Source organism: Triturus cristatus, chromosome 5_2, assembly GCF_964204655.1.
Source record: "Triturus cristatus chromosome 5_2, aTriCri1.1, whole genome shotgun sequence".
NCBI classification, from domain to species: Eukaryota; Metazoa; Chordata; class Amphibia; order Caudata; family Salamandridae; genus Triturus; species Triturus cristatus.
In genome coordinates this window covers 47,817,697-47,835,902 of record NC_140588.1, presented here as the reverse complement: position 1 = coordinate 47,835,902, position 18,206 = coordinate 47,817,697, and the positions used below count along the sequence as shown (strand labels likewise).

The 18,206-nt window shown below is 44.2% G+C and overlaps 1 protein-coding gene across 10 annotated transcripts in view; it reads right to left on the bottom strand.

Annotated features, from left to right (window-relative positions):
- Positions 1 to 18,206, bottom strand: part of FHOD3 (formin homology 2 domain containing 3) — a 1,229,746-nt gene that overhangs the window by 348,472 nt on the left and 863,068 nt on the right. For all 10 annotated transcript variants that reach the window (XM_085606822.1, XM_085606824.1, XM_085606823.1 and 7 more), the window contains exons 9-10: positions 9,964 to 10,107; positions 4,360 to 4,598 (exon numbers count right to left, since the gene is read on the bottom strand). In XM_085606822.1, the coding sequence (XP_085462948.1) occupies positions 4,360 to 4,598; positions 9,964 to 10,107 (383 nt within the window). The remainder of the gene's footprint in view (positions 1 to 4,359; positions 4,599 to 9,963; positions 10,108 to 18,206) is intronic.

The window sequence follows — 18,206 nt, the reverse complement described above, 5'->3', positions numbered from 1 at the left end:
CAAGGCCTCAACTGAACTGGGATTTAAAGTGAGTCACAAGAGATGTAAAGAACCCATCTGACCATGTCCTGTTCCGCAGCCGGGCGCGCAACACCCATTGGACTCAAAGGGCTTCAGCCGCCCCCCCCCGTCGTGTGTGGCAGCCCGGGATGCGACAGCTTCCCGGGCACACACACAGCTGCACCAATCACTTCACAGGTCTTTAAAAGACCATTTGCATGTTAATGAGGCCTTGCTGTTGTTTCACCCCTTCTAAGAGCCCCTGCAGCTCCACTCTGCATATTGCTTATAGATTCAGCCCCTCCCCAAATCAGCTCCACTCTGCCTATTGCTTAAAGATTCAGCCCCCCCCCCGAAATTTCTTCTTAGCCCCCCCCCCCCCGAAATTTGGATCTAGTTGCGCCTCTGTCCGCAGCCCTCCATGTGGGGCTAACACTCACAGAATGGAGCCCTAATTCTTTAAAAGACAACGTTAAAGATAAAGCTTTTTAAAAACATTTTTAGAAAAATGGATGGAGCGGGGAGAAACGGTCATCTCTGGGGAAGCAGTGGACGGTTTTATTTTTTTGTATTCAGATAACAAATAAAAGTCAGCGTTTTGAAGCAGGTATGTGAAAAACAAGGGTGTTGTAAGCCGAAAGAATATTGCAGTGATTTGAGAGCAAAGAGTATTAGGGGCACCGAAGGGACGGCACATTGGAGGACGAGTGTCACTTGAGGCAACAGAGAAGCAAGATCAGAAAGGAGCCTTTTGTTCAGGGAGGGTTTGTTTTGCATGCTAAACAACATGGACCTGCCCTGGAGGAGGGTATGTGGGTGAAAATATGCATCACTACACCGAACAGCGAACTGGTAAACAATTTTCACTGTGCGACAGAGGAGGAGGAGGCGGGGCCATGGACAGGGGGAGGGCGTTTACAGAGCACTGACTCAGACCCACTCCTCCCCTAAGAAAAAAAACACAAACCACAGCTTCTGTAGTAGACTCTTGGCCTGGGCGGAGTTTGCAGAGTTTTACTCCACGGAACTCCATGAAGTGCTGGAAAAACTCAGCGGAGTTCTGCCAAGCGGTGGAGTCTGGTAAGTCGCGCTGCTCGTACTGATTTTTAGCACCGTGAGTGTGTCCCGCGCTGTAAAATCAGCGCAAACGGCACTACGAGTTGCACCAGAGTGAACTGCTGCTTTCTGCCGCTCGAGTAGACATTCTACTTGAGCGGCAGCTTCCTCAACGCGAGTGGCATAATTCTCAATGCGAGTGGTTGTGATCTGCCGCGACCACCCGCGTATAGAAATTTTGCTGGGAGGAGGTCTAGCATGCGATTTTTTCTCATGAGCGCACGCCAACTTAACATTGGCGAGTAGCTCCAGAGAAAAAACTCCACTCTGCGTCACTTCATGGAGTTTTTCGGAACTCTGTGCGGAGCGTAGAGTGGGCAAAACTCCGCAAACTCCACCGGCAGAGCGGAATTCTTTGCCCACCCATAGTTGCCACACGTGTTTTGGGGATGTTTTAAAACCTGTCATGGACCTCAGCTGCACAAAGCCTCCATACATGAGCTGGAAAACCACTCTTTTCAAGAGATTCCATCTCATCCTTTGCTGCGGCGTATGATATCTTCTCTTCACTGCATGGCCATGCGAAAAGAGACAATATTGTGCCACACAAAGTGGTACCATGTGATTTAGCAGACGTGGGTTGCATGTTATGGCTGCACCGTCCTGACCCATTAAGCATTGGAGTAGTACTGTGAGTCAACATGTGTGAATGGGCTCTGGCGCAGGTCATCTAAGTAGGTAAAGCATGCCCTACTCATCATGTCCCCCCACCATCATAACTTGGCTGAAGAAATTAAACTGTTTCTACTGTCAAAGAGCCAACAAGGAGGGTAAAAAATACTATAAGCCTCTTTTGTTGACCCCCAACATCAATAATGGATGTCATTTTCGCCCCACTGTGAAGAAATACAAGCAAACTGGGTGTCACTGGACTCCCTTTCTCTGTCATTAATAGTAAGACTGGACAAGGACTGCAGAAACCCTCACCTTTTGCTTTCTTCAAGTAGACCTGAAATCAAAGGGCCCAATTCTTGCATGAAGGAAAAATTGGTTAATGCCACCTGTCAACAATTTCGTAATAGATAAAGAAACTAGTGCCTGTCTATACACCTACAAAAAGGACGGTGAGGAAATCTTTACCACATTTCTTTTCTTGCATGTCAGAATCATAATAACTCCTTAACCCTTTCGATGCTTGTGACGGAGCGGTTCCGTCATGCGCGTCGGTCGCGCTGTGCGCATGACGGAACCGCTCCATCACGGCCCCGCCCGCGCAAGAACCCTTCAGCACAGCGCGGTAATCCGCGCCGCACTGAAGGGGTTAAGTGCAGAGGTAGATATGCTTGAAGAAATGCATCAACACCACAGTGTGGCTCATACTACTTGTTCTCTCAAGGCAGAATTTGGAATATAACTCTGCTACTGCCGTATCTGCGAACTGACGCAAGTTTTCCTATTCCTGTCTCACAGGGTTGACTCAGTCTTCCCTCCCTTTCCATGCACTCACATTGCCATGGTCAAGAGACAGTTACAAGACAGCTTCGGTTTGACTTCCTCCGCAGTAATGGCGTCCATGTCAGCCGCAAGCCTCCATCATCAACCGGCTTCAGAATTAGATAGATACCCCTCGCCCCATCTAGATATAGTGTACCTAGCTGCACACCTTACTGGTAAGACGCTTGCACCCACTGTTCCCAAGCTGCTGGGATGTTCTGCTTCTGGATTGACTTTCAAGACTTGCAAATCTTCCTTCACCAGCGTGCTCTTTCTAGAAAAACTAGACACGTAATTTAAAGAGCTGTCATTCACATGCGATCAATGGTGTTTCACTCAAATTAGTTTTACTGTTTGCAGAAAGACTCGGAGATTCCGTCTAGCTGGATGTTTATTCAGTTTTGTGCAAGTTTGAGTGCATTATTTTGTCATGCAGGATTTTGCCTGTGACATTTTGTGTGGCAGTCATTTGAAGGAGGTGTGTGCTGGAAGTCAGTGCAGCATCAAGCATCTACATCTCTTGTGCTTGCTAAATTGACCATCCTCAAGGTCCTGCTGCTCCCGTGTCACTGTTATGACAGCACAGCTTCACGCCACTGACTCCCCATTGTTTCAAATTGTAACCCAAACCCTCCGCGCCGGCACCAGATGACTTGATGGACGTTGATATCAGGAATGCTGCCATTTTTCTATGCTACGCTAGTGGTTTCAGTTTTGGAGAGGACCTACAACCAGGAGGGTAGATCGCAAGTTCATCATCAGATATTTTTCCATGCGTCACACGCGGCGTGACCTCATCCACGGATGGTGCAGTTTCTACTTTGCTCAATCTTACTGACGCCCAAGCGTCTTTCTTCTCTATCATCAAGTTCCTTCTCCATCGGTTGCCCTGTTAAGTAGCTTGCTTTATCCTTGGTAACAGAAGCATGTATGTGTGATCCTCTGTCTGCTTCTTCTGTTGTTAGCAAATTGAGCGTCTTTTACCAGCACCCTGCAAACAATAATCATCACTCCTGGTAGGTCTCCCAGGATCCGGACTAGCTCCTACTGGACCGCATTGTCAGCGCCATGACCACACTGCTCCAAACTGATCACTTGCCTCACAGTTGGCAGGTAGCATTAGAAAATCTCACTTTCAGAATGGATGTAAGAAATTTGTAATGCGCAAACAGTTCTTCAACTGAGCTGAATACCCTATAACAGCTCCTGTCACATATACCAGGCATCCTTTAAAATGTGTCAAAGATTAATAGATAACTTTCTGTTTTTCTATAGAGCGCTTCCATTCCTCATAGAATTTTCCACCAACACTTTATGGATAATTCACAAAGTGGGAAAGCCAGTAAAAGGCCCATTTTAAACTTCAGTTGTATGATCTGGAGGGATTTTAGTTTCCGGCAAACGTGACAGGTCACAGGAGCAAACATTGCCTAGGAGAGCGGCAAGCCACACAATAGAAATGAACTGCGATCATTTTGTAAGCCATAAGCTTTTTTCCTAAGGTGGGCTGTGGGAACAGTATTATAATGAATGTTTCACAAACACAGACATTGCGAGATGTCAGTACTGAAGAAACAAACATTTACACAAATAGCCATGTCCAAGATTATCTAAAATGCAAGCCACTAATATCACTTTCACGCCACCTGAGTGTCCTACCTTGGATCAGCTAACCAAATGAATAACAAGTTTATTAAATTGCAATAATTATATTTGACCGTGTCCTGCATACATGATTGGCAGGCCACGCACAGCGATTCATTGACTGTAGGTAAAAAAAAAAAAATCGACAAAAAATCAGGGACCTACTTTTCACTCAGGTCATCAATGCGTTGCCCACTGCTTGAGATGAAGCTGGAGCTAGAAAGGTTGCAGGGACTAGCTGGGGCAGATAAAGTGCTTTTAACGGTCTGGACTGAATGCCTCCGACTCCTCCGCCGTTCCAGCCCCCGCCGCTCATTGGAACCGAGGCTGGCCCTCCGCCTGTCCTTGCGTCCATTGGGTGGGGGGTCAACGTTGTTGTCTCCGTCTTCATGCCTCAGCGTCATCTGCAAGGAAGGGCAGACATCACAAAGTCAGGCACGTTAGGGTTTCAGTGGCCCAGGTGCTGGTGGTACCCTTCATTCAACACTCTCTTATACCAGTGAGCTCTTGCGCCTAGTGTGCGCGTATCGAACTTTTCTGAAAGAAATCTGATCATGTTTTTAAATTAATTGAACTGTTCTTCAGTAAACTGATAAAAAAGGTAAACAGAGCTGAGGAAACTTGTTTAAAAGACTTTTATTTGCTTTCGTCTAAAATGTATAGTTGTGCATTTAGATAGTTATTTTGCAACATTGTTATGATTATGACTGTGGTGCCTAAGGGTGCTGTTAAAAGGGCCTTAATGAGTCTTGAATACCGCTATAAATGGATGTTTAATCCTTACCTCTAAACTATTGCCAGCTGCCTAAGAGATCCAATTTATTTTGAGATCTCACCACCTATGGATTAGTTAATTAAGAAGTAAACTCTGACGTCATAATCCAGTTATCAGCACTGAGCTCCTTTTGGCTGCGCCGCATTGTATTTTTACCAATATGCAGACTCTGGTGCAATATTTAGATTTGCTAGCGGGTCTGCTTTCTCTGTTTATTATGCTTCTATGTGGAATATTTGCATGGGGCAAACAAGGCAACAAGTATGGAACTTATACATAGATTTTTTGCAAACACTCTGGGTGGAATAGGACACTTTACCCCGCACACTTTTACTCCGCATGACATTACCCCGCAGTTTTTACACCGCAAAATCTTTTACAACGCAGGGCTTTGCAACGCAATCCATTACAACGTATTCTCCATTACAACGCAATTTACTTTTCTAACTCCACGGGGCGTTACTTTGGGGAACGCGTTGTAATAGTTTGCAGTGTAAAGCCCTGCGTTGTAAAAGATTTTACTGAGTAAAAAATGCCTGGTAATGGCATGTGGAGTAACACATGCGGGGTAAAGGATGTTTTCCCCGTGGGTGGGATTTAGTAACATTTTGCACTGTTGCAAAATCATCAAAAGTGATGCAAACCAGTGCAATATGTTGATTTGGGATTTACTATCCAGAGCAAATGCAGTGGAATGTTGCCTAAAAGTAACACAAAGTAATGCTATGCGCCAAATTGTGTATAGGGGTGCCCCACTGTTGGTGCATGGCTGTTCCCTCACCATCACCCATGATTTTTGATGAAAGGGCCTATCTACTAATGTTTATAGACAGGGTTTTGTGCCTAAATAATATGCCTTCTTAAGGCAAGCACAAAGAAGGAGACATGTTTTTTTTCCTCCAAACTTTTCTATCTTTTCATGTGTTCTGTACTGTACAGCAAACAAGCAAAGTAGAAAAAGTCGAAGCATAGTATTTTGTACTGGAGTATTACCTTCCAGTGCAAAACCTGTGCTAGGCTCACCCTGATTTGCACTATTGTGCAAAGGTGTGTGTGTGTGTGGCACTGGGCAGGCAGAAATGCGCCAGCCCTTGGGAAGACAGCAACAGTTCTTGATATGACGGTGTCCTGCTACGTGCTCTCATTCAACGTAGTCCTGCAACTTAGAGTTGCTGCTCTGCATTGCAAGATGCAGTAGGAAATTTGCACCATTCTCTTTAATCCACTGGTAAAAAAAGCAAAATGCAAAACATTTGTTTTCTGAAAAGCCATAAATAATATCAGCGGTGGTTCCTCTATAATGGCGGAGGAGCGTCGCCCCACTGCAGAATAAAAAATAAAAAGATAATTAAAAAAGTATTATCTTTTTATTTTTCACTGGCAGCCGATGCTGCCGAGTCTAGTGCGGGGCCAGACAATCCTATCTTGACAGCGCAGGGACTGGGCGTAGGAGTTGAGGGCACTTGTAAGTGTGCATGTGAGTTTGGCTGGTCATCTTAGGCCAACCAAACAGAAAAAAAGAACAAATTAAGAATAAATATGGAAAAGACCAAAGTGCTCCAAATGGGGAAACGTAGCAAAAGCATGAGTTGGGTAATAAACAAAGGCAAATTAGAGAGAGTGGACAAATATAAATACCTAGGAGTGTTGTTCTCCCATAATCTAGGATGGAAGGATCATCTTGCCTCAACACAAGCAAAGGCACTTACGATGGTAGGGGGGATAAGGAAATTTGACACCTGTTATGGGGGCCCCTCCCTGCACCCAATGCTGATGGCCTATCAGGCCATAATAGGACCACAATTTGATTATGGTGCCGAGGTAGTCGGCATGGGGGAGGGGAATGTGCTGGGACTTGGAAGAAGGACGATGTCTTTAAAAACCTCTTTCTCGAACATCCTCCACTATGGCGCAGGCCGTTAAAGTGGAAACGGGCCTCCCTGGGTGGACATACTTGGCTCATGCAGAAATAATACAATTTTGGACACGAATAGAGAGTGTGGAAACCTCTAAAATATCCCAGCTGTATTAAAAGGGACATAATGTACAGTGAGCTAACTTGGGCCCGTGGAGTTAGAGGGAGAATTTAAACATGCTGTGGGGTATTAAAATTAGATGTAGTAGATGATACAAGTCTGATAGGAGTGAGTAAGGTAGAATTGAAAAAAAATAATAAGGCAGGTCTCAAGGGAGGAGGACCTTACTTATTTGAGAGAAAAGCAATCTGTTTCCCATCTGTTAAGCTCATGGACGGATGGCGAAACCTTTCCTTGCCTGGAGAGATTGCAGAATATCAAGACGCGTCAAAGGCTTCTGAGATTTAGATGAGGGTTGAATCAAGTGTTGATGTCAGGCAGACATGGAATGTTGTTAATCGAAGGGAAAATTTGCCTATGTGGCATTAACATGAAAGGGAATTCAGTTCACAATTTTGTGGATTGTTGGCGGTTTTTATCCCAACGGAAGTCTTTTTTGAAACCCGTGTTTCTAAAATACTCTACTAAGGATAGGGGGCAAGCAATTCAACTATTGATTGAAATGAGATTCCTAGATGTGACGGGCTAAGGGGAGATTTTTATAGTCTGTTGATGGGTTTTTACAGTCAATCTGAGATAAATCAATATACTCGAGGGGAGTCCTTTATTTAATCCACCTGTGTTTGAGATTGCGCATATTTTATCGTAGGAAAAATGGTGTCTTATTTTATTTTATACTTGAATTTTATAGTCGGTGGTGTGTGTTATTTTATCATGTTGCTGTATTTTATAAATTGTTTAATAAGACCGAAGTCCGAATAAACATCACATTTTACTACTACTGCTCTGTACTGTAGAATAAACAAGGAAAGTAGAAAAAGTTTAAAAGTAAGTTTAAACATAGTATTTTGTAATGTAGTATTACCTACCAGTACAAAAATATGTGCTAGGCTTACGCTGGTTTGCACTATTGTGCTAAGGTGTGTGTGTAGCACTGTGCAGGTAGAAATGCCCCAGCCCTTGGGAAGAGATCAACAGCTGTAGATATGATGCTGTCCTGCTACGCGCTCTCATTGAATGTAGTTCAGCAACTTAGAGTTGCTGAACTGCATTGCCAGAGACATTAGTAAATTTGCACCATTCTTTTTAATCCACTGGTGAAATTACGCAAAGTGCAGAACATTTGTTTTCTGAAAAGCCATAAATAATATCAGCGGCGGTTCCTCTGTAATGGCGGAGGAGAGTCGCCCCTCTGCAGAATAAAAATAAAACGATAATAAAACAATTTTATCATTGTTTTATTTTTCACTTGCAGCCGATTCTGCCAAGTCTAGGGCGGGGCCTGGCAATCCTATCTTGACAGTGCAGGGACTGGCAGAAGGAGTGGAGGTCACTCGTAAATGCGCATGTCAATTAGCCCGGCCGTCTTAGGCCATCCAAACAGACATGCGCACTTTCATTTCTCCAACCCAGTTGTTTTGAACAGCTGGGTGGAGAAATGGCAGAGGCTTCCAGTCCCTTATTGAGTGCCTAACCAGGCCGCTCAGACCGATCAGGCGCTGCTCTCACAGCATGAGAGCAGCGTCTGGATTAGGTGGGGAGTTGCTCCCCACAAAAAACATTGCTGATGGTAACATTTGCCCACCAAACCCTTTTAAGCGGTTACATTTTAATTGTTTCCTGTAGTGAAATATTGCGCAATGAGTGCGCGTTTTAAGAATTGCAAATACACAGGGGTGTAATAAAAAAGAAGACCCCGACCTCCCATAGAATGTTGCGATTGGTCAGTGTATGTCAACTATCAAACAAGGAGGCCCTACTGCTGAGTGGTCCTCCAGAAGGCTTAGGTCCCCTCTGTTTTGCAAGAGCCTATTAGAGTCCTGGGGGCATATGTATCAACATCTCCATTTGCGATTCTCAAATAGCGATTTTTTGAGAATCGCTATTTGAGAATTGCAAAACGGGATGTATTTAAAAAAATCGCACAAATTTTGTGATTTCTTAAAATTCCTTAATTGCGATTAGCAAATTGCGAAATCGCAATTAAGGAATACCTTCCCATTCATCCCTATGGGCCAGGAGGCCCATAGCAATGAATGGGAAGTCCTTCTCAATTTGCGAATCGCTATTTGCTAATCGCAAATTGAGAATATTTTCAAAGGTGCAAGGGTGTCATGATGACACCCTGATGCACCCCTGAAATCAGCATGTGTGCACATATGGTGCACATACATGCCCTAAGGGCATGTATGTGCACCACATGGCACTTTGAAATATGCAAAAAAGTGCATATTTCAAAGAAATCGCAATTTACCACCAACTTGAAGTTGGTGGTAATTTGCGATTTCTTAAGGAGAAATCGCACAACTTGGGTGCGTGTTACATTGCATTTAAGAAATCGCATTTTGCGATTTCTTCAATGCTTCCGCAAACTTAAGAAATCACAAATTTTGCGATTCCTTAAGATTGCGAGGCTGAAATGCCTCATACATCTCCTTTTGCGATTTTGTATTCGCAAACGCTGTTTTTTTGCGATTCGCAGCGTTTGCGAATACAAAATCGTTTGATACATATGCCCCCAGGAGACGTAATCCAATTTGAGCGGGAAACACCTGACTACCGCAAATTGGTCGGCAGCCAGTTCTGCAGCGAGCAGCATTCATGGAATGGATATGAGGTCACTGTGTCTCGCCTTTCACTCTAAAGTGCTTTGGCCTATGTAGACATCTTTGTCAACCCTTTGGGAAAGAGCTGCAGTTGCAGACAGATTGCAAGCATAGTTCATTTACCATAGAGAGTTGGACCACCTGACCTATAGATGCGTTTGCAGGACTATGTGCGAAGCCATGTGGGTCGCATACAGTAGGAATTCTTTCGACTACCAGATGTTTTTGGTTTAAAATAAAATAAAGTAGATAACCAAGTTCTAACCCCGGTTTCATATTTTATTTTCGCGAGCCGGCTTTGATGTTTTGGGTGCGAGCTGCAAGATGCATAAAACAGGACATGTTATGTTACCTCATAAATGTTAAACTGTTCCACTAGATCCAAGTCTGTTCCTTTCTTGTTCAGGTGCCTCTGTGAAACCGCTTCAATGCCGAGCTCCTCCAGACAGTCCAGCACGTCGTAGAACGAGTCCTGATCCGGCAGCCCTGACAGCGTCTGAGAGTTGAAGAGGACACACAGATAAGTTTGCAAGCAACAGCTATAGAAATAATAAAAAAACACACATTTAAAAACCACAGATACATCTTCAAAGTTGGAAGGCACCCAAAATGGGAACATAGAATAGAGGTGTACACCACATCTTGATTTCAGTGAAATCTGATAGAGAAAAATCTTTTAAGAATGGCTGGATTTTCGTTTACAGAGTAGCCCAGAGCGTAAAACCGGGCCAATGTTTTCTATGCAATATATATCCATGGTCGGGTTGACTGTCCTTTCTGGCATAGTCCCACTGTGCCTTTAGGCCTCGACTTTGTGATTTCTGACTCACTGGGGACCGCCTTAAAAGTGGGACAGTATTCACGTTTCTGTCAAAAACGTGCATTTTCAGCAGAAACGGGATTATAATTGGACTGGTTTTTAGACACTCATTGACTGTCTCAAGCTGCTGCAATGCATTGGAAGAAAACAGGCTTTAAATCCGGGAAATTATGGAAATCCGTGCAGTCCAGTCCGGATGTTAAAACTTGGCATGAGTCAGTAATGGCCTTTTAGCTCCGCCCATCTTTTAAATTGGCTCCTGTTACTGTCCTTTCTAAATCGTTGCTTCTAATTAATGAATACGCTTAATAGTCCGTCCTTGGTACCGCCTTGTCTGCATTTGTAACCTCCCATGAGGACTGGACTTTTTAATTATGTTGTTACACTCTCCGCTTTATCTAGTCGGTGAGCACTATTTTCTTTAATGATTTTCCGCTATTCCACCCACGATGTGCTTTCCTACAATGCAGCACACCGCCCACTTTTATATTGTAATCCCTAATGGCGGTCCGCTTTAACTATAGCGGCCGTGCTTCTTTATTTATTTAATTCACCAGTGCGGTGCGCTTTAAGTATAATGGCCGCTCTTCTTTTTTTTTATTTTGCCAGGACGGTCTGCCTAAACTACAGCGGCCGCGCTTATTTATTTATTTTATTTTATTAAAGCAGCGCTTTTACATCAAAAAAATGTTTTTTGTAAAAGCACCCCATGTCGTGCTTTCACTTTAATGATGGGTGCCCCTCTTTCTTTAGACACCGCTGTAACCTGAATACAGCGAGCAGCGTCTAAAGAAAAGGGTGGGGCCACCAATAAAGTGATATTGCTTTTGCGAGAGTTTGAGCTATTGGCATTGCAAATGACAATGTCTTTAATATATGTGTTGGTTTTCAAAACACATAAATAAAAGGCATTTTCATTTACAATGCCAATAGCTTAAACTCTCGCAAATGCGAGACCTATTGCATTGCAAATGCTTGTTTTGATAACTATACCGTGCCCGGGAGCGAGCTAGAAACCGCTGGAGAACTGGTGGACCCCATCCATAAAAGAACGAAAGAGCATGACAAGGGAGTCTTTAGACCACGTCGTGTGAAGCCTATCTGTGGCAGTGATTACTAGTTCAGGGGTACATGTCTTTCTGCCTGCCACCCCCTGGTCCAAGTGTTAAGTTCTATTTTTGCCACCCTTACACCGGGCCCTTCAATTCCCCAAGTATGTGCAGATGTTTGAGTGGGCTTGATGTACAGGTAAGATCCTGCAGACCCTTGGAGTCTCGCCCGAAGGAGACTCAAAATGGCGGTTTCCAATGCCTCAGAGTGAGTCTGCTTCGTGACCTTGTTTGGAGCTGTCGCCATTCCTACTGTTTTGACGATGGTGTTTCCCTATCAAGTTGTTTATTCTACTTTGGGTTTTACAGTTCAAGTGCACAAATCCGGTGACAAGGCAGAGAAGCCACCGCTGTCTCTAGTAAGATTTGGTTTTAGGAAGATTGCCCGTACTCTACCCAGTGACACCATGTGCTGAGAAGCCCCAGCTGCTCCTCCCCTCATTCCGGCGCTCAGCTTTTTGTCTAATGGAGAAAGCTCTGTAAGACAATGCACTGAAAAATGATTGGAGAGCCTCCTGAAAGATTGCCGCCATCCTGACGGATAGTGAAAACCCATCCCGTACTTGGGATACATTTGTGGCCTGGTATTGGAATTCTCTGTTGCCCTTTAACCTTCACCAGAAGGTCTGAACACCAATCAGTGGAAGGCATAGATCGATCTTCAGAACCCCTCGGGGAGCAAGAATAAGAACAGGACAAAGGAGAAGACCACAACTCCTGCATCTTTTGAGACAACATTGAAGGTAACAGTCCCTGATGTTGAGAGGACCAGACCTGGCTGGACCTGTGGTCCAGCTGCAACAAACTGAGAGCCAGCTCTGCAGCATAGCCCGCCAAAAACCAGAGAGCTCTTGAGAACTTTGCAGCATGAGAAAAGACGACATCGTCATCGCACATTGATAACTGGTGAACCACATGCCAGGCCCTGTTCCGGTGACATCCGAATGCGAAGGAATTCCTTCAGCATGCTAATATTTCTCCCATATGCCTTATTTGGAGCACTATATTGTGCATTCTGCAAGGGCAAGCTAACGCTGCCTATTAAAGGAATCCCCATTTCTTCAGAGCTACTTGGGATCCATTCCCTTTGTATGGTATGGCTGCATAGATGCCAGAATAATTGTCCAGATATGTCTAGCTCTGAACATTCTCAAGTTACACTCATCTTAAGGTGGTAAGGGTACTACAACTGAAGCTGCCCTCAATAAGGTCCTGTCTGTTGTAGGTCCCACTTACAGTTGCATGGGATCACGTCAGCCCCGCTAGCACCTGCACCCTCAATTTTTTAGCACCACTGGTCAGTTCTTAAAAACCTACTTTAAAGAAATGAGCCTCTTCATCAGTCTTGCTAATGAAAAGACTTGGAACTTCAATCTGATCCACCCCCAGTCACTTACATTCAGCTCTGTTGCTAGTGTTCCTTTGAATGGCGATATTATCTGAGGTGAGTGATGACAAACATAAAATCTGTCCCACAGTGCAATGGGGACAATTCAGGAAAGCACCAGGTCGCTATAGAGAAATGATGCAAGTTCACCGTCTGCCCCTTGTTTCATGCACTAGGAAAAGATTATATAACTCAAGTGAACATTTGATGTTAGTTTTGAAAGACAGGTTTGCAAGTAGCTTCACTGTGATTACCTTTTACTGACTTGCATTGGTTCTAGCTTTGGCACTCGTGCTCTTTGGGGTATAAACGCTTTTCAGGCTGTAGCACGGCGAACTTAGGCGCAGTTAACATTTTTAGGTGGAGCATGGGCAGCGCAAGCGCTGATCTGCAAAGCATGTTGTATTCATGTCTGGACTTAAAGCTCCGCCCAGTTTCCGCCCTTCTTTTCAATTTGCTCCTGCTACTGTCCTTTTGCTACTGTTGCTTTTGATTCACAAATAGGCTTAGTAGTCCCTACTTAGTACCGCCTTTTCTACATTTGTAACCTCCCATGAGGACTGGAACTTTTACTTGTGTTGTTACTGGGTAAGTTTTATTAAGTCTGTGAGCACTATTTTCTTGAATGATTTTCTCCTATTCCACCCACGACATGCTTTCCTGCAACGAAGCACGGCGCCCGCTTTTATATATTGTTTAGTAATGGCGGCTGCGCCATATTAACAAGATGCATGGCTCATTTCCCCAATCTCCCGGATCTACCGTGCCATGCTGAACACCATCCCACCCCTCCTACTTGCCTGCCCCCACCACCACTCTGCGGTTGAGACTTCTTCCTGCTGTATATTGATTTCCCGCGCCTATTTTTGTTTTGCAGCTTTATACAAAGCGATCTTGGCCGCTTTACATAGGCACCAGTTTCATTACACACGGGAACATTCTATTTTTGTCAACTTGCCCATCTGAATGGCAATAGCGCTGTGCAAATTTCATCACTCTGCTGCATAAAAAAAAAAAACATTTACAATGCAATAGGTCTTGCATTTGCGAGAATTTGAGCTATTGGCATTGTATATGACAATGCCTTCTATCAATGTGTTGGTTTTCAAAACAGATAAATAAAAGGCATTGTCATTGACAATTCCAATAGCTTAAACTCTCACAAATGCAAGACCTATTGCATTGCAAATAATTGTTTTATATATTTCTGGGTGTAGCTCTGCTTCTATAAGTGCTGAACCCTTTGTGCTTGTTACTACCTACTCGACTTTACTGTTCTGTTAATCAACTGTGTTATTAGAGTTCTATTAGTTTTTTATATAGTCTATTACAGGCTGGACGTCTGCGTTTATTGTATTTTATATGATGATGTAATACTTTAGTTGAGTTCTTCCCCCACAATTCTTTGAAAAATCGTTGACTGCTCGATGTCCCTTTTACCAGGAGAACAATATGTGATGGGTTATGGAATTATTTTGAAGGAAGCAGTGGTGAAATCTATGCGTTGTTATCAATTTGGACACCTACCTGCTCTAGCATGAATGGGCAGAGTTCATCAGGTTGTCAATTTTATTGATGGCCCGTCCGGTGTCATTGGAAAATGTGCCAATTTAGCATTTATTCATTTGGAAGCTTTAGATATATGGTTTGTTGGGTGACTTTAGGCAAAATGTGTTGTTGATGATGGTAATGATTTTGTTGGTCTGAAATATGAAAGTTTTGGGAGTGTCTGGGAGGACATGTTGTTGACATGGTTGACTAGTATAGGAAGCTGGCTCCTTATATAGTATACCAAAAAGAGTTATACTGTGCAAGGAGTCCAGGTATCCCCTATAAGTGCACAGGGGCTTGCTCTAGCAATCCCAAGGTGCTCTCTTAGGGGGTAGTGTGGTCGAGCAGCCTTAGGCTTATCAGAGAGGAGTGTTAGACATCTGGTGTATGCACTCAGTCAATAAATAATACACACGACTCAATAAGGAGATCCACACCAATAAATAAAAATAACACCTATCTTTAAATATATTTAGGCACCAAAATAATTACAATCATGCAAGAACGTTTCAAGTTAGAAATATTTACATTTACAGACGACACTTAGTGCAATTTCTAGAGCGGTAATGTGATCCTATGCAGGAAAGACATATACTGGCATATACAGCGACTTACAGGACCGATCTTCTAGACTTAAGGTGAGTATGGGGCAGGGTCAAAGACAGCACCAACAGGTCACCTCAGGCAGCACTAGAGCGGTGAGGTGCAGAGGTGCAATACAGCTTTGGGTGCCCCATTCAAGTCAATGAGGATCGGTCCGGTCAAAAAGAGGCTGGAGATTTGAAGTGGTGGGCCGGTCCAGCTGAACAAACAAGGGGGCTCAGGTTTCATGAAGCTTGAGGATGTGGAAACACCTTTTGTCCTCTTTTGCTCGGGCGGCCAGGTGTAAAGGTGCCCTGAAGAATCACTCGCAGTAGAGGGGGCCTGCACAAAGAGGCAGAAGGTGAGGTCGGGAAGTCCACAGTTGGCAAACCCAAGGTGGGCTTCGGCGCTGAAGGGTCTGAGGACCACGCTGGCACCATTGGCACACTTTAACTCTGGCTAGGGTGCACGGGTTCAGTTGTGCTTTCCAGTGTCATGTTTTGGCGGCGCAGAGTCTTTGCAGCCCCCCATAATATTAGATTTAGCAGTGATAGGGGAGTGTTGGGTAGTAGAGCCAATGGACTACTTACCCCTGGGTTCACAATGCCCCTGTATGACTACTTCCTGTGGGAAGTGGGCAGAACCCGTCCCAGAGTTCCTAATTCTGCCATCACAAAGATGGAAGACTTTTAAATTTTCGTGTCCACCTTAGGGGGGCTATTAGCCTGAGGGTGAACACACCTATCTGACTACTAGTTTTCCCACCTGTCAAGGCACCAAATGGATCCTGGTCAGGGGGGATGGCAGCATCTCTGAGGGAAGCCAGATTTGCATACCAAAGACGGTGGGCTCTTTGAAGCTACCTGCCTTGAAATGCTAATTTATAGCTCATCATGCTGTAAAACACCCTCTACCGGAGGAGGCTTTGACCCTGACCGACAGAGTGTGAGCTCTCATCCCTGGGGGTCAGAAACTCGTCTGTGGTGGCAGGCTGGTCAAGACCAGTCAGCAAGCACACTAGTAGTTGGTAGGTTTTCAGGGGGCACCTCCAAGGTGCTCTATGGGTGCATGCATTAATAAATCCATCACTGGAATCAGTGTGGGTTTAATAATACCACATCTTTGGATTCCGTGAGGCGATCATGTAGCTGGAGAACTCATTTTACACCAGTGTCCATCACATGTATTTAAAATGGCTTCCCTGGTCACTTGCACTGGCAGTAATGTGACTGGTCAGCACAGGGCACATCTGTTCCTACAGATATGACCACACATGTAGTATAGTGCACCCTGGCTTAAGGTCATCAGGCCTGCTGTAGGGGTGACTTATATATATACTGCATGCAGGGACTGTAGCCATAGCACACAGGCATGTGTGCCACATTGTGTTTTCACTTTTGTGTCCAAAAAAACTTGCAGACTGCAATGGCACTCTGCATGAGTTAGGTGAAGGGTCCCTTGGGGTGACACATACTTTCTGTAGCCTTTGGGGACCCTCTTTAGTACCCTTGGTACCTGGGGTACCATTTACTAGGGACTTACAGGAGTGCTAAAGGTATCGCCGACTGGGGGAACAATTGCACATTTTAGAGATAGAGATCTGGCATTGGGGACCTGGATAGCAGTGCACTTTATGTCAAAATTGCATTGAATACCAGGCAAACAGTGGAGGTAACCATGTCAAAAAGGGTACTTTCCTATAACTAGTGTGAAGAGATAGAAGCTAACCAAGGTTGATATCACACACGATGAAGGTGTTTTCTTATAGAATGTGAAAAGGTTGATAATTGCTGAAATGCAATACAATTCCTTTATAAGACCCTGGGTAATGTGTGAACTAATATTGCACAAATCATGCCTCATTAACATCCCTTGCATGACCGAATTATATGATGCCTGGCAAACTACTTCACTACAGAATGAACTATCACTGAAATAACTGCATATAAGACTGAGCTCCTTAACCTCTTCAGGATATGCTGCATGGCATGGGCATGAATTCTACATGGCAGCTGGAAATAGCCATTTACGGCACATTGCTCGTACGTTTGTAACACCCATATATAAGAAGCTGCAAAACAATTTGCATGACTGATTGTGTACAGAGCACATGACAACGGTGGCTCATGACAATTTGTAATTTCTTACGCATGACGAAGGCGCTGTCCTTGTGATCATCAAATTGTGTACTATATGTCTGTAAAGCACTTTAGTATCTTGAAAGGGGTGGCAACACCCATATAAACCCTGCTAACATACGATAAGATGCTTGAGCTTACTCAACAGGGCATATCGGATGTGTGTATTTGTGGAGATATACAAGTCTTGTTATGAATTTTTTATCGAATGTATTGTCATTTATGTGCTTTTATGATTTGTTTGTTGAATGGAATGAAGTTTATGACTGATTGAATGTTTTGTTGAAGGCGGTAAGGAGGAATGATCTGGATGCGGGCTATGAAGGGGTTAACACGAGGTGCACTGCAATGGGTTCCTATAGATCCCCGTTGCCTCTTCTTCCTATGCTCTGGCCGTGCGGAGTATGTTATAGCCAGGCTGACGTTTGTGGAGATGGTGTGGTAAGATACATGAAGCTGCAGCAATGTGATGTCACTGGGATTTACCGAACTGATCTCAATGATGTAGTGTAAGGTCTTGGAATCGAAATGGTCCACTTCAGTCATTCAGTGGCTTACATGAAAGACTAACACGCATGGTCTATTTATGTTACTTCCGAGTACCTCTTATTTTCTTCCTGTTACCCTGTATCTAGGCTACATTCTGAGTTCTGGACTGCTCTCACGTTATTTGATTGCCATTAGAACTCACAGGACTGGGAAGTTTCTTGTTTTGGGGGTTCTTAAGGGTTCTCTGTATTAGTTTTGAGAGTGGACCATTGTATGTGATGTAAGGCACATAGCAGGAACATTTGAATGCAACAGAGTGCATGAGGCTGTGGAAGACGCTGTCGGGTACTGGTACTTTGATATTTGTCTTGGTATGCTTATGGATGGAGAACGTAACTTATGATATATGAACCGCACAATAAATGCACCCACCCATGCCTTCTTTTTTTTTTTAATAGAGTTTTATATAGCGCGAACTTGACCCGAATCGGGTATCAGAGCGCTTACATAGCACCAGTG